General features: G+C 44.8%; 1 protein-coding gene across 4 annotated transcripts in view; it reads right to left on the bottom strand.

Annotated features, from left to right (window-relative positions):
- VDR (vitamin D receptor) overlaps nt 1-25,374 on the bottom strand; it is a 137,912-nt gene that overhangs the window by 78,716 nt on the left and 33,822 nt on the right. For 2 of the 4 annotated variants that reach the window (XR_008317638.1, XM_053302579.1), the window contains exons 3-4: nt 23,206-23,247; nt 13,740-13,817 (exon numbers count right to left, since the gene is read on the bottom strand). Coding sequence is in view for 1 of the 4 variants with exons in the window: in XM_053302579.1 (XP_053158554.1) it covers nt 13,740-13,817; nt 23,206-23,212 (85 nt within the window). In the remaining 3 variants the exon portion in view is untranslated. The remainder of the gene's footprint in view (nt 1-13,739; nt 13,818-23,205; nt 23,248-25,374) is intronic. The other 2 variants (XM_053302580.1, XM_053302581.1) reach the window with 1 other exon arrangement.

Consider the following 25,374-nt stretch of genomic DNA (forward strand, 5'->3'; position numbering starts at 1 on the left):
GGGACTCCTACGATTTCCCCGTTGTCATGGACGGACCACCATCTGGTTAAGGTTGGACTTACAACTGCTTTCCACTTTCGCAGGGGCGAGGGGCCTATTAGAATGGTCCGCCCGAAGAGGTTACTGGATCCAGTAGGATTCCAAGAAGCCTTGGAGGGATTTAATGTTGGCTCTGCTGGTGATCCTGTTGATGCCCTGGTTGAGAACTGGAACAACTTGCTCACCAGGGCAGTAGACACGATTGCTCCTAAGCGTCCCCTCCGACCTGCTTCAAAATTGGCCCCTTGGTATACGGAAGATCTACGGGGGCTGAAGCGGCAAGGTAGGCGACTGGAGCGCAAGTGGAGAAAAATTCGACTCGAATCCGACAGATTACGACATGGAGCACATTTAAAGATCTATGCTCAGGCGATACGTGCGGCAAAGAAGCGTTTCTTTTCTGCCCGTATTGCCTCTGCGAGTTCACATCCAGCGGAGTTGTTCAGGGTTGTGAGGGGACTAGTATCTGCTCCCTCTCCCTTGAACCAGAATTTGGAGGCATCAGTTACCCGCTGTGGTGTGTTTAATGAATTTTTTGCAGACAAAATCTCTCGGGATTCGGGCTGACTTAGATGGGGACTCCACAATTAATTTGATGTCTGAACTGGAGGTGTCTGACAACTCCTCTTATACGATTTGACTGGATCAATTTCAGTTTGTGACTCCTGATGATGTTGACAAGTTGCTTGGAGCAGTGAGGCCTACCACTTGTCCTCTTGATCCTTGTCCAACATGGCTTGTTCTATCTAGCAGGGAGGCTGTTGTAGGCGGCCTGGTAGAAATCATAAATGCTTCTCTGAGGGAGGGCAAGATGCCTCCTTGTCTTAAGGAGGCAGTTATTAGACCTCTTCTAAAGAAGCCTGCGTTAGATCCCTCAGAGTTAAGCAATTATAGGCCAGTTTCCAATCTCCCATGGCTGGGCAAGGTAATTGAGAGGGTGGTGGCCTCTCAACTCCAGGCAGTCTTGGAGGAAACTGATTATCTAGACCCATTTCAAACTGGTTTTCGGGTGGGCTATGGGGTGGAGACTGCCTTGGTCGGCCTGATGGATGATCTCCAATTGGCAATGGACAGAGGAAGTGTGACTGTTGGTCCTCTTGGATCTCTCGGCGGCTTTTGATACTATCGACCATAGGATCCTTCTGGAACGTCTGAGGGGGTTGGGGGTGGGAGGCTCTGTTTTACAGTGGTTCCGCTCCTAACTCTCGCACAGATTCCAGATGGTGTCGATTGGAGATTGTTGCTCTTCAAAATCTGAGCTTAAGTATGGTGTCCCTCAAGGCTCCATACTCTCTCCAATGCTTTTTAACATCTACATGAAACCGCTGGGAGAGATCATCAGGGGATTTGGAGCTGGGTGTGACCAGTATGCTGATGACAACCAGATCTACTTCTCCATGTCAACTTCTTCAGGAGTTGGCATATCCTCCCTAAATGCCTGCCTGGAAGCAGTAATGGGCTGGATGAGGGAGAATAAACTGAAGCTGAATCCAGATAAGACGGAGATACTCATTGTGCGGGGTCGGAACTCTAGAGACGATTTTGATCTGCCTGTTCTAGACGGGGTCACACTTCCCCAAAAGGAACAGGTTCGCAGTCTGGGAGTACTTCTGGATCAATGTCTCTCCTTGGTTTCTCAGGTTGAGGCGGTGGCCAGGGGTGCTTTCTATCAGCTCCGGCTGATACGCCAGCTGCGCCTGTTTCTCGAGATCAATGACCTCAAAACAGTGGTACATTTGTTGGTGACCTCCAGACTGGACTTCTGTAATGCGCTCTACGTGGGGCTGCCTTTGTACGTAGTCCGGAAACTTCAGTTGGTTCAGAATGCGGCAGCCAGGTTGGTCTCTGGGTCATCTCGGACAGACCACATTACTCCCTTGTTGATGGAGTTACACCGGCTGCCAATAGGTTTCCGGGAAAAATACAAAGTGCTAGTCATAACTTATAAAGCCCTAAACGGCTTAGGCCCTGGGTATTTAAGAGAGCGTCTTCTTCGCTATGAGCCCCACCAGCCGCTGAGGTCACTTGAGGAGGTCCGTCTCCAGTTGCCACCAACTCGTTTGGTGGCTACACAGAGACGGGCCTTCTCGGCTGCTGCCCTGAGATTGTGGAATGAGCTCCCTGCTGAGATACTATCCTCCCCATCTCTGGCAATTTTCAGAAAACACCTGAAAACACATCTCTTCAACCAGGCTTTCTAAGCTTTTTAAAACTTGTTTTTTAATTGTTCTGATTATTTAATTATTGTTTTATGATGTTTTTAATTGTTAATCATTGTTTTATGTTTTATAATTTTTGTTTAATTATTAATTGATTTTAATGGTGTTTTAATGTAAACCGCCCTGAGCCTTTTGGAAGGGTGGTATAAAAGTTTTAATAATAAATAACCAAATAAATAAATAAAATATGGCACCACCACCTTCCTTCCCTGAATAGTGCCTTCTAAGAAAAGGGAGTAGATACAGCCAAGCAACCTACAAGAAAACCAGTTGGAGCAGACACAGCGCTGCTGTGTCTCTAGTCTTCTGGTTGTTCTAGCCATACAAAACCTAAACTGTGGTATTTGGTGTCAGACACACAACTCATTTGTCAGCATCTGTAGTTACTACTTACAGCAACTTCCAGAAAACATTCAGAACTATTATGGAGAATGCATCCTTTTTAGGACAGCCTCTGAGGAAGCTTCACATGAGCTTTTACGAAACACAGGTTGCTCACCTGCAACTTTTGATGATCTGGTATCATTCACAATGTGGGCTTTGCACCTGATTAATAATCCCCATGGAAGAACTTCAAGCTCCTCATAGTACTGTAGTGCTCCATCCTTTGCACATGGAGCATGCTAAGTATCTTTGGTGGCAGAGCATTTCCCAGCTCAGCTGTTCATTGGATACTGCTTAAAAAGGACTTCTCAAAGTAATTAAGGTGAAGAAGTTAAGTACATTGGAAGAGTGGGGAGGCTGATGATACTGAATTAAAAAAAAAAAAGAATTACAGTTGAGCAACTGGTTTATCTTAACAGTGATGCCGGTATTGTTCACAACCTGCATGATTAGTGATGTCTCCGAAAAGGAGGTGGCTTAGAGGATGTGTGTTGGGGAACTTTTAGTACAGCACACCTAAAGCCAGCCTTGGCTGCAGACTGGATGTTTAAGGCATAATGCTTGACAAAAGATAAGTTGGGAAAGCAGTTAGTCAAATATAGTAGACTTTGCATAGCTCACAACCCTCCATTTACAGGAGTAGTTACATCTGGTGGAAGCTTTCATCTAATGGAGCAAGATCCAGCTTACAAGTTCACCCTCCACGTCATCATGTTCGATGTTTGGAGGCTGTGATGTAGGACCTTGCCGCTGTTCGGACACTGGAAATGGTGGCCTTTGGACAGTTGCAAGAGGAGGGGGAACCATGGCTGTCTCAGCCACTATGGTATGAGTATTATTCAATTTGTCTTTTTGCTGTAAGATTTTGCTCTCAACATGCAATGGAAAAGGTAAAATAGATGTGTGTTCCAGGGGATTTGGAAGGCACCTTCCAGAGACCCCTTCCCTACAGCCACTCTCAAACAGAAGAGAGGGCAATTCTTGTTGAGTTGGGTTGTGAAGAGATCCACACCAATGGGTGAGATCAGAAAGGCCTTCGCTCTGGCAAAAAAGTCTGCTTCACACTTGTGTCCAATACGGAGCCTATGTACAGCAGATTTCTGAAGGACCAGGACAAGCTTTGTTCATCGGGACACCCAGGCTCTCCTGGAACATGAGCACCATCTGGATGTGACTGTCTGGAGAGGTGATCAGACAGTCATTGAAAAATAGGAAGATAGAAATGCTTTCTTTCCTGAGGTGGGCAATGATAGCACTCACATACTTTGTGAAGACATGAGGCACTGTGGAGGGAGGACTGCATACTGGCAGACTTGGTCCCCTAATGTGAACCAGAGATACTTCCTGTGCACCGATTGAATTCCTACATGGAAGTAACCATCTTTGAGGTCCAGTGTGGCAAACCACTCTTCCTGTGCTAGGAGAGGCAGCAGCTGTTGGAGAATGAGCATCCAGAACTTCCTGGTGGCTGGGCCCGTGGCCAGGTCCCCCATAAGTTTCTCTTCCCCCTGCCCAATGCAGTCTGGAACCACCTGCTGCGCTGCATGGTCAATGCAAGTCCTCTTTTTTTCAGCCATAGCTCTATCGACTGTTGCTGAGCATGGGCCCCCGGCTTCCATCCAATCAGAGGTTCTCCCTCACATGCAGGGAGTTCTGATCCTTTCCCACATCTGACATGAAAAACAGGAGCTTCAGTGGTGCCAGCCAGCTGCCAGCCTTCAGCTGGCAGGATGAGTAAAGAAAATGTTTAGCTACACTCAGATTCTGGCATGTGATGTCTGATGATTGAGAGGAGGTTCTTGAACTTATTTTGAATCTATTCAGATGCGTTCTGCAAGTCATACTTCAACCCCTCCCTAAACTGAATTGTAGAATTTGGACGGACACACCATATAGTTTGCTATCCATCAACAGGGAGGATGAAGAAAAGATCTTTTGCCTTACAGAGTCAAGCTTCTGACCTTCTTTATCAATGGGAGTGGAGTGCTTGCGACCCAATTTACTGTGTGACCATTGCACAGCCTTCAACTAAATAAGTCTGTGGAGGATGCTTGAATTCCCCTGGACTCTATAAACATTCTCCAATTTTTTGGAGGTTGATGTCATAGATGGGGCATCCGATGCCGACTTGGCTGAATTCTAGCAATGGAAGCATGGGAAGCGCCGCAAGTTGATGGGAAGTGGAAGTGGAGGCCACAAAATTGTAGACTGGGTCCTTTACAGATTGGACGGAGCTTTAAGTTGGAGGCTGAGGACTTTCACCATCTTGGCTACTTGAATCCGATGCAACTTGGTCTCTTCCATTGGAGAATGACACAGATTTGGCACATTGTTGTCCAGTAAAGAGTTGGACAGGTTCTCAGTGTGTGTGGATTCATTGTCTGAATCTGATGAAGAGGTGTAGTCATAATCAGAATTGAGTTCTGGTAAAGGAGTGGTCCCTCCAGTGCCTGTAGAAGGGGTAAGTATCCCAATAGGGGAAGCTGGAATAGTTGGTTCTGCAAGCTGTGGCACAGGTGGTTGTGCTGGCAGTAATGGTGCAGGAGGTGCGTCCTGGGGATGTTTAAATAAAGTATCAGCAGTAGGTTGGGTAAAGGACTGTGATGCAGTGATAGACTTGAGTTTAAGTTTCCAGAGCCTGAACTCCTCATAGTCATATCACAGAGCTGGTAAGGACATGTATGAGGATTTTTAAATAACCCTAGTCTGACATACCCCAGTTCCAGGGCTCCAGGAGAACTCTAGTAGACCAGCCATCTGCGATAAGTCGAGTAGGTGGGTAGAGGAAAGTGTAGCCTTTCCTTCCAGGGCTGGATGTGAAGATGAAATGGAGAACAATGAGGAGTTGCTCTCTATGGAGGGAGATGGTCTCTGGAATTCCCAACACACCAGAGCTGTTGTTATTGTCACTGAGGCCATGAGAAACCTTTAAAAAGTAGAGCTGGATGGTGCTGTAATTGGCAATACCAGAATGGAGTCAATGTCCTGGAATAAGGGATATTCCCTCAACATCTGTGTCAATGGGAAGTTCTCTCCAAGGATTAGTTTCAAGAGGGTAGTTGGAGCAGTGGGCATTGGCTTGAGCCAAAGTGTATCAGATGAAACTGGTAGATTCACCAGTGTCGATGAAGGCTTATCCAGAGGACACTTTCGAGTTGATGTCAACAGTGAAATCTTCTGATGTTTCAATTGAAAGGATTCCTTTTCCATGTTTTAGTTTCTTACAATGTTTGCGCCCATCCTTCAAGACATCACAAGGCTTTTTGAAAGTAGCCTGCGTGGTAACAGAGGAGGTGGCTGACTGAGTTGAGCCCGGCTTAGAAATGGTTGATGTTGGAGCTGACAATATAGGCGAGTGCAGCATCTGAGTTTACAGTAGTAGGGCTTGCTCATACAGAGCTGCCCTCAAATGTAGTTGTTCCGACGTGGCTTGGAAAAAGACAAGCAAATTATATGAGTGCTGATGTTATGGTCTTTCCCAAGGCAGAGTAAACACAGGTTGTACCTGTTGGAATTGGGGAGAGTCCCACGACATGTTGAACAGCATTTGAAAGTCTTTCTGGAATCTATTAGCAATAAAATAATTGTCAGAAACAATCTGAGGTCAGAGAAAATGAGTAATAAAACCATAATTTTTAGAAACCGAGAACAAAGAGCAAGAAGCCAAGGGAGCTATCCACAATGGTGGTTGGAAAGGAACTGAGCTGGGAAGTGCTCTGCCACTGAAGATACTGGGAGCATGAGAGTGCTACAAGGAGCTTGAGATCCTTCTGCAGGGACTACTGAGAAGACACATAGCTCATGTTGTGAAGGATACTGGATCACCATTAAGATCAAAACATGTTATCTGCTTGCTATTAAAGAAGCCATACAGGGAGAACGTAAAGAAACATATTATTCATTCATTCAGTTTATATACTGCCTTTCCTAAAATGGCTCAGGGCAATTTACATTAAAAGCATACAAAAATTAAAAACATGTAAACCAGATTAAAAGTTAAACTAGGTATCATTAAAAGCCAGGCTAAAAAGATGGGTCTAAGGCTCTATCTCCAAGAAAGATAATCCTCTCATATTCAAAGGGAGTGTGTTCCACAACGACTGAGAAGGCCCAATCCCAAGTCGCTAGATGAACTGGTGGAACCAGAAGATGGACCCCTCCCAATGATCTTAATTAGTGGTGCGGATCTTGTAGAGAAGAGTGTTCTCTCAGGTAACCCAGACCTAAGCCAAGGAACCCTTTGAGAGCATGGGATATTGCTATCAGCTCCAAGTTATTCATGAGTTTGGGCTTTTTCGGGATCCAGTGGCCACTGAGATGCTATCTGCCTGTGTGGGCTCCCCATCCTGTCTGAGCCATCTGCTGTGATAATAGTCTTCAGTAAGATGAGCTGGATTGGCCCACTATGCAACTGCATTGCGTACATGTTCTGGAGGATGCAGAACGATGTTCTCCAAATCCCGATGAGGTTTGAATGCATCTAGGTACCATCATGGCAGGATACATAGGAAGCTGCCATATACTGAGTCAGACCATAGGTCCTTCTAGCTCCGTATTGTCTACACAGACTGACAGTGGCTTCTCCAAGGTTGCAGGCAGGAAACTCTCTCAGCCTTATCTTGGAGATGCCAGGGAGGGAACTTGGAACCTAGATGCTCTTCCTAGAGCAGCTACATCCCCTACGGGGAATATCTTACAGTGCTCACGCTTCTAGTCTTTCTTTTGTATGCAACCAGGGTGGACCCTGCTTAGCTTAAGGGGACAAGTCATGCTTGCTACCACAAGACCAGCTCTCCTCTCTTATCCCGTGGCAAACACGAGGCAGCACACAGGTAGTCTCAGCCATGTGATCTGTCAGGTGTTGGTCGGTCTTGACCTTTTGTGCTCCTCCACACACTATGCAGTCCACCAGTGCAGTCATGGTACCTATGTGAGTGTCAGGTAAGAAAACATGCTCCAGGTGAATATCGAATACAAGGCCAATAAACTGGATACACTTTTAAAGGATCAATTGGGATTTTCCATAGTTGACCTGAGATGCCAAGGTGTTTACGGTAGTCCAAAGAGCAGCCAGTGTCTCTTCTGGAGGATTTGTGGCTATAAGCCCATTGTCTAAATATAGGAATATTTGGGCTGCTTGATGCTGTAGGAATGCCACCACTGGGGCCATACATTTTGTGAAGATCCTGGGGGCTGATGTTAAGGCATTACCCTTCGACATTAATTGGCAAGTTTCTCCACCACTGTTCCCTCTAAGGGGTGCGCATGCTCACACATTTTCTGATGTCCGCTCAGTTAATTTTAGATCCTGCACAGGTTGAATCGGGAAGGTCCCATTCTGAATGCATGTGCACACACAGACACACAGCCTTGATACTGCCACTCAGAACAAAACTCATTCCACACACAGGTGAGAAAAATTAGAGCGAACATTGCTCTCCACCTACCTTGAATCTGAACAACTTCTGATGTTACAGCCTTCTAGAAATGTGGTAGTATGCATCTCTGAGATCTAGTGACACCATCCACATGTTGCCCTCCAGGAGTGAGAGGATGGTTGGAACCAACAACATATGGAAATGTCTACAGAGGAGAGGAGGTCCGTCTCCAGTTGCCACCAGTTCGTCTGGTGGCGATGCAGAGGCAGGCCTTCTCTGTAGCTGTTCCTGAGCTATGGAATGCACTCCCGGCAGAAATTTGTAATTTGAGATCATTGCTATGCTTCAAGAGAGTCCTTAAAACGTACTTATTTGGCCTGGCCTTCCAGAGTTTTAAATGATTAATTGTTTTAAACTGTTGCCCTGATTTTCAGGGCTTTTAGCTGTTTTATTGGTTTTATTGTGTTATAGTTTGATTTTAATTGTTAATTTGTTTTAATTGTTTTTATCATGTTGTGAACCACCCTGAGCCATTTTGGAAGGGCGGTATATAAATCTAACAAACAAACAAATATAGGTGATGTATCGGTTGACTTCTGAGATCCAAAATAGACCAGAGGGCACCTTCATACCTTGGGATGGTAAAGTAACTAGAATAAAAACCAGAGAGTTCTGGGGTGGAAACCTTCTCTATTGTGTCCTTTAGTAGAAGGGCTTTGACCTACTCTTCTAGGCTGGGAATAGAAGGTGTGGAAATCCTTCAAGGGGAAGGGTTTGAGCAAATTCCAGCACTTAGTCCAGGCAGATTATCGGACCCATTGGTCTGAGTTAATATTACCACATGTAGCTAGGCATGTCCTCAAAGTCCAATTGGGAGAGTCATTGCTTCTTTTGGAAGGTGGCCTCCGTCTGAGTAGCAGACTTGCCAGGCTGGAATGAGGACTTGGGTCTGGGCTGGAACTAGTGCTGGCGAAAGGAGTGATCTGAAGCAGATTGTTGAGAAGATTACCTAGAGGACTGGTAAGAAGGGCACTTTGTGGCTTGCTAGTATTAGAAGGGAAGGACATGGACTTCATTGTGCTTCTTATTTCTAGACTTTTTGCAAAGTTCTGTCCATTTTGTCCCACAAAAGAGTCTGCCCTTAGAAGGGCAATTCCCCAATTCTTGTGCAGACTTCACAGGTCAGGCCTGATGTTCTCCCACAAAAAATAATGGGTGTTGTAAGCCTGACAACTAACTATCTTGAGGTGTAGGCACTGCTGAATAGAGGTGTCTCCCAAAAGAATCCAATTTGTGCCTTTCCCTGTCTCCAGGGTTAGCTGTAGATTGCCCTCTGGTTTTAGTCAGGGCAGCCTCCACAACAATGGTATTTGGAGTGAGATGATATTGAAGCTGCATGTTCTTCATCCATCTGGACTCTAAAAATGTTCAAGCTGGCACTTTGGTTGAGGCAGCATCAATTAGGCCAAGTAAGGGGTCCGAATCGACCCCAAGAGCTGTGGCCATTCTTGAAACAATCTGAGTACAGTTTTGAATACTCTGAAGGAGAAGCTAGCTTATTATCTGCAAAGGTCTTGTGGCAAAGATCTAAAGGAAGTCTACTCTGATACAGAAGAATGAAGTTTTTCATCTTCAAATCCTTCTCCTTCACTCGAACTCGGAGGCACCAGATTGGTTGGTCCCAGATGAGCTGATTTCTGAATGGTAGACTTTGCTGGCGTTGGAACTTGTAGCGGATTCACAGTGGAGGAAGAAGATCCAATCGCAGAAGAGATCTTCTCTGGTTCCATAACCAGTATCCGTTCTTGTCTAGGGTGGTCTTGACCATGGTTTGTGACTGTTGACTTCTGTGGTGTGTAGATAGGGATCAGTCTCTTGATATATATTTTAGAAGGCTGGGGTGTAAGAACCCATAGCGGTCCATTTGACCCCATTCACACAACTCTTCTCGGTACCAAGGTTCCTCTCTGTACCAACGTGAATAAGAAGAGCAATATCCCTTATCTTGCCTCAGTGGTACTCTTACCCCTGGACTTCGGGGCCAAAGTCCAGGGCCTCCAAATCATCTTTGGTTGGTCCTGGGTGGTGTGGTTGCTGCTGGTGTACACAGAGACAGGTGGCCGAGTGTGATTATGACCTGTGCCGGGTGCTTTAGAGAAAGAGTGGGGAGTAAGGAAAGAAATATGTGGGGTGAGAATAGGGGAATGATGCTTGCAGCGGGGGCAGGGGCACCAGCAAGGAGGTGGTCTCCAACGCCTTTAGGTCCAGGCTCCAAAATTACATAGGTGAACTTCTGTCTTGCCTATAAGGATCAAAGTCTCTGTCCTCTCGATTCCACGCATGGTGAAAAGAAGCCCTGTGATCACCAGAGTAACAGGAGTCTCTCAGCGTTCCCAATAGTAGTGACTGTAGTAGTCCCAATCCCTAGCACAATGTCTGTCCAGCATAAGGTTGGCATCCAAATTATAAGTACTTTGATCCTGATGTGCACGGGGTTTGGGAAGCACGGAGTGGTCAGGCTGTACTGGAACCAGGAGAGTGGCTTGGCTTTCTCTGAGGAGAGGTACAATCCCTGTGATCTGGCACATAGTCCCTGGTATCTGAGGGCAGGTAAAAGGGTTTTATGTCCAAGTCCTGTTCTGGAAAATGAAGCCAAGTAGGATATTATTCCAGGGAGGCCTCCACCGGAACCACATCCAGGCCTGATGCTCCCAAATCACTTGGTACTAAAGCATTAGACAACCGGCATGTAGGGGCCTCAGTTGGAGGGGTAGGTCGCGGAGTTGCCAGGGACTCAGTCAGTGCCATAGTTTTTCTTCTTATTCTTCATGGGTTCTTTATCAGTCTCTGTTCCCAAAGCTTGTTTGCATTTAGGGATAAGTCTCAGGAGTTGTCCAGCAGGCAAAAGCGGATACAGTGGTCCCTCGACTTACGAAGATAATCCGATCCGAACGCACGTTCGTAGGTCGGAATTTTCGTAAGTCGAAAAGTGCATCCACGGAGGTGTGGAATACTCGTAAGTCGAGGAAACCGCATCTAAAAATTCGTAGGTCGAGGAAGCCGCATCTAAACCGGCAACGGCTTCCGGTATTTTTTGTCGTTCGTATGTCAAAATCTTCGGATGTCGAGTGCTTCGTAAGTCGAGGGACCACTGTACTGTTTAACCACTTTTCTTCTTTTTTCAGAAGCACTGCTGTTGATTTTGAGGCAGAAGCATTTGCCAAAGTTTTGGGATCTGAAGCCATCGATCCCGACCCCAATGTAGAAAGGGTAGGTAGAGGTGACAGTGGCATGGCTGGAGCCACCAAAGTCACTGGAGTGAAAGCTGTTGTGACTGAAGTGGTTTTCAGTGAGCAAGGAGTTACCAAGACAGAGTCTGGCTCTAAGGTAGGGACTTCTTTGCTAGACATTGAGGAACATTTGGAAGACAACTCTGCAGATGAGTGAAGCACTTGCTCCCACAAAGCAGAATGGAGCAGAGAAGCCCTGATTTTTCTCACCTGCTTCGTGAACTTCTGGCAATGAGAGTAGGCTTCAACTATGTGCAACTCCCCAAGACACAAACATTTACCATGTCTATCCATTGATTGCAGCTTCGCCCTGTAGAGGACACGCTTTTAAAAAGTTTTTTTGCCCAAAAGACTGCAAGCAAGGGCCAGAAGGCCTCAGGGCCCCATCCTGGAGCTGGAACCAAAAGCAACAAAAATCTTAAGTGGACAACAAAACTACACGAGAAATAAAATTTAAAGAGGTGAAATAGGAGATAGCAGGAAAAAGAGAGCAAATAGATAGGGGAAGTGAACAAACTTTCCTTTCTATTCGCAGCTCAAAGACTAACGAAGTCTACTAAAGCACAGATGATGAAAGACAGAGAATGAGGAGCAGCTGCATACAGCAGCTGAGGCCGGGTTCCCGCCCAAAGCAGGAGATGAAGCTTGGAAGATTCCAGGGTGGTCTCCATGCATGTGCAAAGCCCACATGTGTAAACAGCAGATGCCATGTCGAAAAACCATGTTGACAAGCAAAGATCTGCCTAACCAAATTAGTATGAATTCTATCAAACTGTAACAGAGAAATCCTGGCATTCTCTGCTATGCCAGGATGTAGTTTGCAATCTGGTTTAAGGGCAAACTACGGTTTGTATAAACCATAGTTGAGCAAAATCTGATCCAACAGCAAACTACAGTTTGCAGCCAACAGTAATTAAAAGCTTCTAATCGTACCACGAGGAGCGAAAGTTGAATCTAAGGCTCATGGTTGCTTGTTCATGTAATGCCAACTGTGGTCCAATACTACCTCTAAATGCAATCCATGTCTGCTTGTTTTCAACACATACCCAAATACTTCCTGCTATCCAAGCTAACAGTGAAAAGGGCTGCTATCCAAGCTAACAGTGGGCAGCAGGGATGGCTGCTTAAACTGATCTTCCCCGCAAATGACCACTCCTCCATTGCTGGGTGCACGCATTGCATGCCCAGACAATCCTCTGATGTCCCAGGCAGCTTGGAGAGTCAGGGGTCGGGACACATCGTCCCAATCCCGCAAAACCCCATAATACACTGCACGAGTGTGTGATGCATTGTGGGGATCCCCCGGGTGCCAACCAAGAGCCCCAAAGTCACTCAGCTCCGGCAGGCAATCAGGGAAATAGGGCTAAAGGAGTGTTCGCTCCACCACATTCAGGAGGTGGGCTTGCTGCTGAGAACTCCAGGCTTCTGGTGGTTCTTACAAGCAGCCAAGTCTGAGCTTGGCCACATGCAAGAACAGCCTCTCTTTTTGCTATGTGGAACTTCATATGCGAACCGCAGGAAATAATACTCCGCTCTTAGAATAGTTTATTATTACTTTCTTGGACACCGTAATCCCAAAGAATCGTGTGGCATCTTAAAGACTAACAGTTTTATTGCAGCATACGATTTTATGGACTGTAGTTCATAAGAGGTTATGCTGTAATAAACATGTTGGTCTTTAAGATGGCATGAGATCGTCTGTGTAGAAGCAAAAACAAAAATGACTTTTTATCAGCAATCCCAATACATTTATCATTTTCCTGACAGTATTCCCTGACGATATCTCTACTTGACACCCTGCTCTTTGAAAATGTGTCAGGCTTCTGAACAAAAAAACAGGTCTTGCAGAGTTTTCTAGCAATTTTGGTCAAGCAGAATTAACCCAAAAGGAAATGTTTCAAGGCTACTGTCCAAGCAGGAAATAAAAATCATATGGTAAGGCACAATAATTATTCCAAGCCCAACTATCTCACTGTAAGAAGCTATCACACATTAAGATTCATATTATGCTGGATATGCTTTCTATCTTATGCAGCACATACTTTCTAACAAACAGGTCATATCTGGAAAATTCAGACCGCAGTGCTAAAAAGCATGCACAGGAAGCTGCCTTATACCAAGTTAGATCATTGATCTATCTAGATCAGTACAATACAGTGACTGGCAGCGATTCTCCAGGGCTTCAGACATATTTCTCAGCCCTATGAGAGAGATGCCAGGGATTGAATTTGAGACCATCTTCATGCAAGCTAGGGCTGTGCATCAAATCAGTACATTAAACAGAACCAATTGGATGAGTACCTTAGACATTTTTTCACTGGATTGGGTTCCAATGAAAATATTGCCTAACAGGACTTGATTCAGTTTGACCCAAACCCAATGTGTATCAGACATCCTCCTATTGGATTGGATGGGTAGGGGAGGCTTACCTTGCGATAAAGTGGGCAATTGATAGGCAGCAGCACCGTTTAAACACGCCACTTTTCTTCCCCAACAGATGACCAACCCTGTGAAGAAAGACACAATATCATGATGCACGGTAAAACTTGCCCAGTACATCAGATTGGTCTGATGCACACTGCACCATCAGATAGATTCAATGAGGGCTCCCCCACATGCATCAAACTGATACATTTGCTAGAGGCTAGAACCAATTCAATGCCAATCATTTTGGCAATACACAGCCCTAATGCAAATCATGTGCTCTACCAATGAGCTATAGTCCCTTCACACTTCTGTACTTCCACTGGTTGGAAACTGTATATTGCTATGCACCAAAAAGGCCATCATTTGCTATAGGCTATTAATTACTACTGTAGACTATAGTATGCTTTCAAGTGGTTCAAGATACCATGGCATATATACAGAAAAAAAAGTTAAGAACTTCTCAGGAGTGGTGAGCTACCACCTGCACTTCAACACTCAGTGCAGGTGTTAGTTGTGGGAACTCTGCTAGTGATTGTACAGATGCTGCCATATTTGCCCATATTTTGCAGCACCAAGACATTTGACACTCAACAGTATTATTCATGGCCAGATCTTCATTATATAAGAGCATAAGAACAGCCCAGTTGGATCAGGCCCAAGGCCTATCTAGTCCAGCATCCTGTTTCACATAATGATCCACCAGATTTATTACTTATTATTATTTACATTTTATATCCTACTCTTCCTCCAAGGAGCCCAGAACGGTGTACTACATACTTAAGTTTCTCCTCACAACAACCTTGTGAAGTACATTAGGCTGAGCGAGAAGTGACTGGGCCAGAGTCACCCAGCAAGTATCATGGCTGAATGGGGATTTGAACTCTGGTCTCCCCAGTCCTAGTCCAGCACTCTAACCACTACACCATGCTGGCTGTCAATGCCTCTGGGAAGCCCACAGGCAAGAGCCGAGAGCTGATGCTCCCTTGGAAGTGGTATTTAGAGGTATCTTGCCTCTAAGGCTGGAAGTGGCCTATAGCCTTCAGAATAGTAGCCATTGATAGACTCCTTCTTCATGAATTTATCTAAGCCCTTCTTAAAACCAGCCAGGCTGGTGGCTGTCACCGCATCTTGAGGCAGAGAATTCCATAGGTTAGTTATGTGTTGGGTGAAAAAGAACTTCCTTGTCAATCCTAAGTTACTTGGCAATCCGTTCTGATGAACCTCTTAAAGGCATAGCACATGAGTAAATCTAACAATGAATGCCCCCTACTTATAGTACCGCTTGCATTCTCCCTTCACCATGCTTTTGCTTATAGGACACAATATAGTTGCACTGGAGTTTTAATAAAGAAGGTTAATCCACCTGCTGATAACTTTAATTAAAAAAATACCGTGGTCTGCAATGAACAAGCAAAATTCATGGTGTTGCGAACCACTATGCCCACTTTAAGAATCAATGTTGCTGAAAAACATTTCAGTTGCAAAAACCCTATAGATCACCATTAATACACTAAAGGATTTAGAAGTAGCATGTCACTGACTGGTAGTAGCAATTTTTATAGTTCTGTAGCCCATATATTTACTGAACAAGGCAGGCTTATATTGCGAACTGTGCAAATCTTTGGTATGGTTCTTGAAATACAGAGAGAAGTTACTTGTGTATTATTACTTTATATTAAACTTAGTTGCAACAGGTACACAGCCTCTTTTACAAAATACTTCCTTTTGAACTTTCAACTGCTCCACAATTTTTCAACACCACAAATTTTTCTCAAAAATGGAATCAGACATAGCTGTTTATACAGTATTGATATCATTTCTTGTGATCTTTTTTAGATCACTTTCTGGAATCCACTTATTCTTCCTTACTCTCCTACATTGAAAGTCATCAGCTAAGTGCATCTAGGAATACCAATTCCAGAACTTGATCCAGACTTTGACTGCTGTGACTTTTCTGTGTTATCACCCAATGTGTTTCGGGAAGACTGAAGGCCCACTCTCCAAACATGCCTCCCTTGATGTGTTCTTCACCTCCACCACCTTTTGCCAATAACTTAAAACTGAGCCCAAACATTATGGGAGAAGGCAGTAGCCTTGCTGAGAGGGAACAGCTGTGCTGCTGCCCTCCCCTATAAGTTATAATAAGGCTGTGTGCTCTGGCACTGGAGAGCGCTGAAGAAACTGAAGGGAAAGCTGCCAAGTACAGAAGCTCCCATCACAGTCATGATTAATGTTCCCTTGCAGGAGCTCTAAAAACTAGGAAAACAAAGATCTAAAAATATGTCAAAAAAAGGGCTGCAGTTGGTAGAGGAGGAAGGGAGCTGTTATGGTCATAAATCAGGTGCCTATGAGGCAGCCACCTTCCATGTGCTGGGTCATATTACTAATCATGGATTTCCACCCTGAAAAGGAACACTAATTATTCCTAGCAATAATACATTGCAGCCTGAACTCCAAGAAAAGTGAAGTATCCCAATACTACCTGACTACCCCTCTAAAGTGGCTCTCTGCTTTAAAAAGGGGGCTGTTGGGGTAATATTACCCTATCTACATTGGTCCTCATTCCTACAGGTGGGGGGAGAGGGCGGGTGGACGGGCAAGAGGGCCAAACACACATGCGTGCAAAAGTGACCAAGGTAGGCCTGCAATGGGACACAAGTTGTTCTGGGGCTGGTGAAATATTGGCAATTGCCTTCATAGGAGCACAGGAAAAGAGAGACTAACTTCTTTCTTTTGTTTGTGGTCAATGTGTTTCCTTATGAAACATGAGGAAAACTCAAGCTGCTATTTTATATACAAATGAAACTAGATATTAAGAGTATCTCCTTTTCAGAAACATTAGAGAGAGAAATCAAATTTGGCATATATGAAAGTGCAAATTATATAGAAGCCTCTTATTTGGGGCAATGTTGAGTACACACCTTGCAAAGTAACATTTTTGAGACATACTGCACTGGCTACAAACAAAAGGCAGTTTCTAGCAACATGCTAGAAGACAGAGCCTCTTTTTGCCACAGAAAGAATATCCTGTAGAATAGGAGTAGACAACCTCAGCTCTCCAGCTGTGGCTGGAAAGCCAATAAACTGTGGCTGGAGATGGGAGTTGTAGTTCAACAACAGCCGGAGAGCCAAGGTTACCTACCCCTGCTGTAGAATAGGATTTGGTATGCGATGTATCCAGCATCATACTTCCAATATCTCCAAGCCTATACATTTTTGGAGGTTCACCTGAAGTCACCCACAGCTAAAAATAAATGACACATTGTTTGAGTAAAGAAGTGCCCATGTTACTCCCTCTCCATGGATCTTAAACAGCAGAGGCAGCTGGTTCCTACAGACAGCTCTTTTACATCCCTAATCTGAAGGCAGATTTCATGCTGTCCATCATGGTCAAATTATAGGCTTGTGAGAATCTCAAGAGAGTCTGTGTGCAGTGTTTAAATTTAGCTTTAGAAAGGAGAGGGACTATTTACTTACGCTTTTAAAGCAGCTTCTTATGCAGGCCCAACTATATGTTTGAATATTACTTTTATACCAGCACCAAAATGTATGCACTATGTCTGTCCTACATGATCATAGTCTAAAATACTACATATAGTGCTTTGGTTTACAGAAGCTTCAGTGTGGTATGTGCACAACCATGTGGGGTGCAGAGGTGCTCTTACCATTGAACTTCGGGGCCAAGGTCCAGGGCCTTCACACCCCTTGGGGGCCCCCAAATATTCTTTAGTCTGTCCTGGATGGTATGTGCACTCAAGAACCTACGTGTTAAAAAATGATGCTCAACTTGCAGCGGGGGGTGGGGGTGGGGGGGCTCCAAAGGCCTTTAGGTCCAAGCTCCAAAATTACCTAGGTGCACCTCTGGTGAGCTGTAGTGAACAGGTACTGTTTTTAGTCTCACACGTAGAGTCAGATGCTACACATCAGAGGGTCTCACTGACTCGAAGATTGCACCCTTAAAAACACATGTAGAAGTTTAAGAATTTACATATTTAGTACAGGACTTAATCCTAATATCCACTTTCCTCTAACAAGCTTTACAGGAAAGGCCTAAATATATCTTCTCAGGGTGCAAGCTCTTCTGTATATGAAGCGGTGTCATGAAATTTGTTATAAAACTGAAGAAATGAGGCAAGTCTCACGATCAGTGAGACCTAACTTAAGAGGGCATGCGAGGAGAGCGGGCTTAGCCCACTCTCCATGCAGACGATCCTCAGACAGCCGGATCGGCCACCCACATGACTGCTGGCTCTGTCACAGAGCCGGGGGGAGCTGTGGGGATTGGGGTCTGCGCAGCCCCCGGAAGTTCCACGATGCCCTGTGCAAGAGCGCGGGGCATCCTGGAGAGACCCGCAGGGTCGGGAGGCTTGTTTCAGCCTCTCGGCGGGGATCTCCTCGTGTGTTGCTGCACCGCAGCAATACACAATCAAATAGGCGGGGTTAGCAGAGCGCTCGCTCCGCTAACCTCATCTAAGGGGAGGGGGAATTAGGAAGAGTTTGCTGCCAGGAGCCACGCAGCTCCCATGGTAGCAGACGATCAGGCAAAAGCGTGCTAGGCTCCCTTAGCCGGCTTTTGCCCGATCGTGAGAATCTCCTCAATATCTAATTCAGTTAGAAATCCAGGTTGTCACCTCCTGAAACTTAACTCAGGATTCGAGAGAAGAACTTACAAGGAACAATATATTCATCTGATTTCCTAGAAAAGTAGTTCATTCTTTAAAAATCTGTTGCACCAAGGATAGCTATTCTGAGTGGCAGCAACACCACATTTTCTTACCCTGCAGCTACTGCATGGAGAACACTTGAAAGGCTTAACATTAACACTCCTCTAGCTAGCTAAGAGGTAGGTAAGTAGCTACCTAGCTAGCTGTTATCACCATGTCTTGTGGCATTAATCCATAATTATGACACAGAATGAAAAGCGGAAGTGCACAAGGCACAACTTTGCACCCCATTTTTCACTCAGTGGAACAAAACACGCGGTGAGTTCACAAGATTAACAGGTTTATCAATTGGGAAAGTGAGCCGAGCTCACATACCCTCCTTCTTCACTCTTACTCCTTATCTTGCATCCCAGCAGACATCCTGCCAGTTAAACCACAGCACTGCAGCTCATGTGAAATAAGAAACTCTGGCTTACAAGCCAGGATGAGAAAGCATTTTCAAATCATGGTTTCACATCTTGGCTTGTAATCCAGATTTTAATCACAGTTCCCAGCTCTGTACTAGCCTTGGTTTAACAAGTCAAGATTGAAACATCAAGGTTCTATACAAAACTATGGTGCGACCACACTTGGAGTACTGCGTACAGTTCTGGTCACCACATCTTAAAAAGGACATTGTTGAACTGGAGAAGGTACAGAAAAGGGCAACCAAGATGATCAGGGGACTAGAGCACCTTTCCTATGAGGCAAGACTTACAACAGCTGGGGCTTTTTAGTTTAGAAAAAAGACGACTGCGGGGAGACATGATAGAGGTCTATAAAATCATGCATGGTGTGGAGAAAGTGGAGAGAGAGAAATTCTTTTCCCTCTCACACAACACTAGAACCAGGGGTCACTCCATGAAATTGATTGCCAGAAGGTCTAGGACCAACAAACGGAAGTACTTTTTCACACAACGCGTTATCCACTTGTGGAACTCTCTGCCACAGGATGTGGTGACAGCCAACAACCTGGATGGCTTTAAGAGGGGTTTGGATGACTTCATGGAGCAGAGGTCTATCAATGGCTACTAGTCAGAGGGCTGTAGGCCACCTCCTGCCTCAAGGGCAGGGTGCCTCTGAGTACCAGTTGCAGGGGAGTAATGGCAGGTGAGAGGGCATGCCCTCAACTCCTGACTGTAGGCTCCCAATTGGCATCTGGTGGGCCACTGTGCGAAACAGGATGCTGGACTAGATGGGCCTTGGGCCTGATCCAGCAGGGCTGTTCTTATGTTCTTATGATGGATTTCAGGAGATAAGGAAAGTGGGGGAAAACAACTTAGCTCACACACTGTCCCAAACAAGTGTGAACTTGTTTGGTGTCATAATCAAGATCTTAGATTTTCCAAGTGTTCACAGCACATCATCCAATGCTCAGTATTCCTTACAGCTATTATCAAGCTACATTACAAAGCTGCAAGATAGTTGCTTGCCACCTCAGCAAGTTCATGGCTGAGATGATTCTTTTAAATTGTGGACTTCCCAGATCAAAACACTCCGCTAGGTGGAGTCCAACATTTTGCTGCCCAAGGCAAAGGACAATGTGATGCCCTCTACCTACTTCAGGTAGGGTGCTTCAGCATACTACTACTGCATTGGTAACACACAAACACTCTCAGACTATGCCACCAAGCCAGGCAGTGGTGGCAAGGGAATTCCTAGTTCAAGTAGAGGAGGAAAGGCATGCCCTAGCAGGGTGAGGAGAGTAAAATTAGCAGCATGCCTCAGCAAGGTGCCAGAGGGCATGGAATAAGGAGCCTAGCACTGTGCCCCTCTCCACATCTGTGTCTGACCTCACCCTGCCTCATGGAAGGGCACTTCTACCTTTTCATATGCATCTTATTATCTTGCATAGTTCTTGGTTTAAATGCTACTGCAACATTTGCTAGGTTCTTCCAGTGGCAGTGTGCTCTGCTTAACTAAATCCTCTAGCTGATGATATAGTGTGGCCTCTTGTTTATTCCTATCTAGGATTGCAGAATAAGAAATTCTACCTGCATGACCAAATTAACCCAAAGCTTACATTATAGCTTGCAGTTTGACAGAGACCCTGCTTGTCCCGAAGATCATGCAATTCATTTCCCTATAGGGACTGATGGACTCATTCTTGAAGCCTTTGATGCTGGAATGATTATATCAAGGTATGGCCTGCATTATGCCAAAGGTCAGGTAGATAACTAGGTCCTTCTGGTAAACCTCTGAAAGACATTGTCTATTTGGCCAAAGGGAAACATCCAAAAGTCATGTTCTTCATGTACCTGCTCATACTAATAATTTGTCTTTGGTTCTAACAAGGCTTTCAAGACTAAATAAACCTCAACCAACATAGCATTATCTTTGCTAATCATTTCTGAGTGTCAGATGATAAAAACACCATTAGCTCACTGTTTTGCTACATACGAACGCCAAGGACAGATTCACCCTTTCCTTTTCTGATCACTGGCTCTGTTTATCATGAGGAAGCCCCACCATTTAAACATGTGCGTGCCACAGTTGAAGGCACTGCATGTTTATTCTGCCATTTTAACACTGGTGCTTTTTACATCAGAGTTAAAAAAAAAAGTATGAATTGACTTTTAAAAGAACTAAACACTGCATTTCTGTTCCTTAACTGAAAATACCTGAGATACACAAGCAGCAACTAGACTCTGCTCTGCCCTAAGGATTCTTGGCCATCAGTTCTACTTTCCATGATCTCCTTTTTACATCTCAGGTGAAAACTGTATTCCTTTGGGTGTTTTCTTTTAAATTTACCTTCAGTCATAGAGATCAGAGATGCTTTATTTGTGAAAAACAAGGGTGGGAGGTAAGACTTCCATCCAAACGGAAGAGGAGAGCTGGTCTTGTGGTAGCAAGCATGACTCGTCCCCTTAGCTAAGCAGGGTCTGCCCTGGTTGCATATGAATGGGAGACTAGAAATGTGAGCACTGTAAGATATTCCACTCAAGGGATGGAGCCGCTCTGGGAAGAGCAGAAGGTTCCAAGTTCCTTCTCTGGTTTCTCCAAGATAGGGCTGAGAGAGATTCCTGCCTGCAACTTTGGAGAAGCCACTGCCAGTCTTGTGAAGACAATACCGAGCTAGATATCAGTCTGACTCAGTATATGGCAGCTTCCTACGTTCCAAACATTTTTTCAGAGTAGCGACCAGAAGTGCAAGAACTTTGCACTCCAGCAATGCAGTGCATTGTATAGCAACTGAAAGGTTTTTCAGTTGGCTATGCCCATACCAGTTCCTATATGCAATCAGTGCTGGCTGCTGGTGTCATGACAACAATGGTCATCAGGCTTATCAATATCAGTACCTTCAATTATGTGCAATTAACTAATTAGAGACATGATTAGTTTTACCTCTGAAAGGTACATTTTTGCATCCTCTAAAATAATTACAGAAATAAACCATCTGCTTTACGATTTCCATGCCTCACAGCAGACAAAACATTTATAGGAAGAGGAAGAGAAGTATTGTCCAACATGGCCTGAGAGCCTCCCAGATTCTAGTAATGCCACTTGCTTCAGACTGAGGAACAAGATTACAATCCTATGCACACTGATTTGGGAATAAATCCCAATAGCCAAACCCGCACAGAGCATCTGTGCGGTGCTTTGGGGCCGGCTGTTTTCCCCTCCCTCTTCCTCCTGCCCCCAGTCTCCTCTCTCTTCCCCTTCCCTCCAGCCCCACGCTCTCCCAGTCCTCCTCCTCTCCCATTCTTCCCCACACACAGAACCGCGGCCCGCCGCCGCCTCTCTCCCCCCCACTGCTCCAATAATGCACTGTGTGTGTGCAGTGTATTATGGGGATCCCCCCTCCCCAAGTCTGCTAGCCATGGCTGACAGATGATCATAAACACACGCTTCAGGGAGTGCTCAAGGTAAAGGGAAGCTTCATAAGTGGAAGGCTTCATAGGCCTGATCCCAGCGGTATACATGTGTGTGTAAAACCAGGTTGAGCTCCCTTTGCCTGGTTTTGCATGGGCATGTGAATAGTCTCTATGTATGACTGAATGCTTAGCTCTCATCCTCACATACAGAAGTCTGGTAGTTGCATACCAAAAACACCAACACCAAAATACAGCACCCAGAGAAATATGTCTTAAAATTCAAACTAGTGCCCCATCCTGGATTTCAATTACTATTAACTCTACTTAATATTTTGCCAGTTTATAATCTTGACTATGGAAGCTACTTTAAAATGAACAGCTTGCCCGGCAGAGGTGAAGTCCAGCAGCAACCATATACAGAATTTAGATATGAGAACACTGATCAGCCATGAGGAATACTATGTCCTGCTAAACACACAGGCAGTTCTAGATGCACGTACTATCTTTCATTCTGTCTCTGATTCCAAGATACAAACGGTTCAAACTAACAGCCTATTTTTAGCTTGCTAACCCAGATGATGCAAATATGTACACACCGATAGGCATGTGTTACTAATTCAAGAAACGTGATTGGGAAACACGATGGGTGCTTCTGCAATGTTTCCGTTAGTAATAGGTTACCACCACACTGCAAGCAAAAAACCCACTAGAGGTTAGAAAGTGAAGACTCCCCTCATTTCCATTGAAAAAAGCTACCATGCACTAACTCACACTGTAAAGAGAAAAAAGAGTGCCACATTATTAAGTGTCTGTTCATTTGTTGTAAGAGTCAATTAGATGACTGGCATTTTCCAAAGCAGCTTGAGAGTTAAAGCTGTGTCTATGAGCAAGGATTCATCATGTAAGTGCAAGACTTGTGCATCCATTTTAGCACTGAAAATCTCTACCTTTCATTTTCTTAAAGATGCACACACTTCTAGGTCCTGTAGCTGCAAAGGAAAGTTTTAACAATGCATAAATGATGTCTGACAAAAGATCAGAAATCAGACACACAACACCACGAAGCAATCCCTCTCCCATGGCTACTGTCTTCTGTCCCTTGCTCAAACCCCTGGGCCATTTACTCCTAGTTTCCTTGCAATTCTCCCCCTACCCCCACTACTATATGCTTTATATCTCACCTCAGTCCTCCCACGGATTCCCTCCTGCCTGGCCTGTGCTATGAATACCTGAAGTAATTGTCTGTGGTTTGGAACCATCTTACAAAGACATGACAATGAGCTTTGTGATATCCAATAGGTTGTCAAAGTCATTTTCTTACCTTAAACAGGGGTTTGAAATAGTCCCTCATTTTATCCTGCACTACTACTACTACACAGGGCTTATGTCTCTCGTAGCTAGGTAGTACAAATTGTCATCCAGGAAGCGCATAGCCATGGGGAAACAATGACCCTGAAGTTGGTTTTTTAAAAGTGGGGGGACCATTTAAAGATGTGCGTCTATTTTCAGAACAAAAACTGTGCATCACTAGTTTGTGTTTTCCTATGTCAATATGCTGACATTAACACAAGACGGACTAGCTACTAAAATAAGTCACCCATGTAAATGTTTTAGAGTCTCAATACAATAAGATAAAGAGATCCAGTTATAGCTGCACAAAAAGAGCAAGGGACATTTGATTTCCATGCCTTATCTAGAACTATTATTTCTGCAAACTGCTTTTTCCACTGGAAGGAAACACAGCTTTTCACTGGGTCAATATGATTTCTGTACTATCCAGTTAATTGCACTACCACATCATTGCATCCTGGCAAATAGCACTATGATCATATTCGCTTAGCATCCAGTTTAATATATTGTAGACCAAAGCAAAATGAAGAACAGAATGGTAGAATCAAACGGTCAGAGGAGATCTTGTAAGCTCTCTAGTTCAACCCCTGTTTGATGCAGGAAATCTAGAGCCAAGGCATCCCTTACAGATGACTGTCCACAGTGATCCACATTTTTTTGGTTGGCAAGCCAAGATTATATATGTGTCTGCCCCTCCCTCATCTCTCCTTCCTGCTCCAAAACAGGGAAGAGAAATTCAGCAGACCCTCACCTTCCTTCCCTAAGGAGCTGCTTGGCCTCTGCTTGAAGACCTCCAGAGAGCAAGAATCCACCAGTCTAATAGGTGGTTCCTCCCACTGTCAGACTGCTCTTACTGTTAAAAAGTTTACAAACATAGGAAGCTGCCTTATACCAAGTCAGACCATTGGTTCATCTAGCTCAGTATTGTCTACACAGACTGGTAGCAGCTTCTCCAAGGTTACAGGCAGGAGTTTCTCAGCCATATATTGGAGATGCCAGGGAGGGAATCTGGACCTTCTGCATGCAGATGCTCTTCCCAGAGTGGCCCCATTCCTTAAGGGGAGTATCTTACACCACTCACATGTAGTCTCCCATTCAAATGCAAACTAGTGCAGACCCTGCTTAGTGATGGGGACAGTTCATGCTACCACAAGGCCAGCTCTCCTCCCATTTCTTCTAATGTTCAACCAAAATCTACCCTTCTGTAACTTAAGCCCAGTAGATCTAGTCGTCCCCGGGGGCAACAAAAACATTAGCCTTTCCTGAAACCAGACCACAGTGCTGATTCGTGTTCACCTAGTGACAGACTACAATCCAGAGATACTGCCAAAACAGGTATCTCTCCTCCACCCTCCATTCTATACCCTTGCATTTGATTTGTTGTTTAGGCAAACAGAGAACACTATATTTGTCTCTGTTGAACTTAAAATCTTGTTTTACAAAACAGCTTTATTCACCCTTTTACAAAACCATGACAGGAGAAGACCTACCAAAACCAACTACAACTGGAATCACCATTAGGCTAAATACATGAGAGTAGAGTCCCTCAGTCTAGCCAGACAGGATCTCCCACTGCAGCATGATCATTAGGACCCATGTTTAATATACCCTAGTGTTTTGTCAAAACTCAACTAATATGTGAATACTGGTACTGTATCTATAATTTCAGACATGGAACATTTTAAAATATTGGTACTTGCACAGGCTAAGAAAAGACACACATGCACACCTCTAATGTGACAGGAGAAGGGTGCTTACCTCTGTGT

Source organism: Hemicordylus capensis, chromosome 2 (assembly GCF_027244095.1).
Source record: "Hemicordylus capensis ecotype Gifberg chromosome 2, rHemCap1.1.pri, whole genome shotgun sequence".
Lineage (NCBI taxonomy): Eukaryota > Metazoa > Chordata > Lepidosauria > Squamata > Cordylidae > Hemicordylus > Hemicordylus capensis.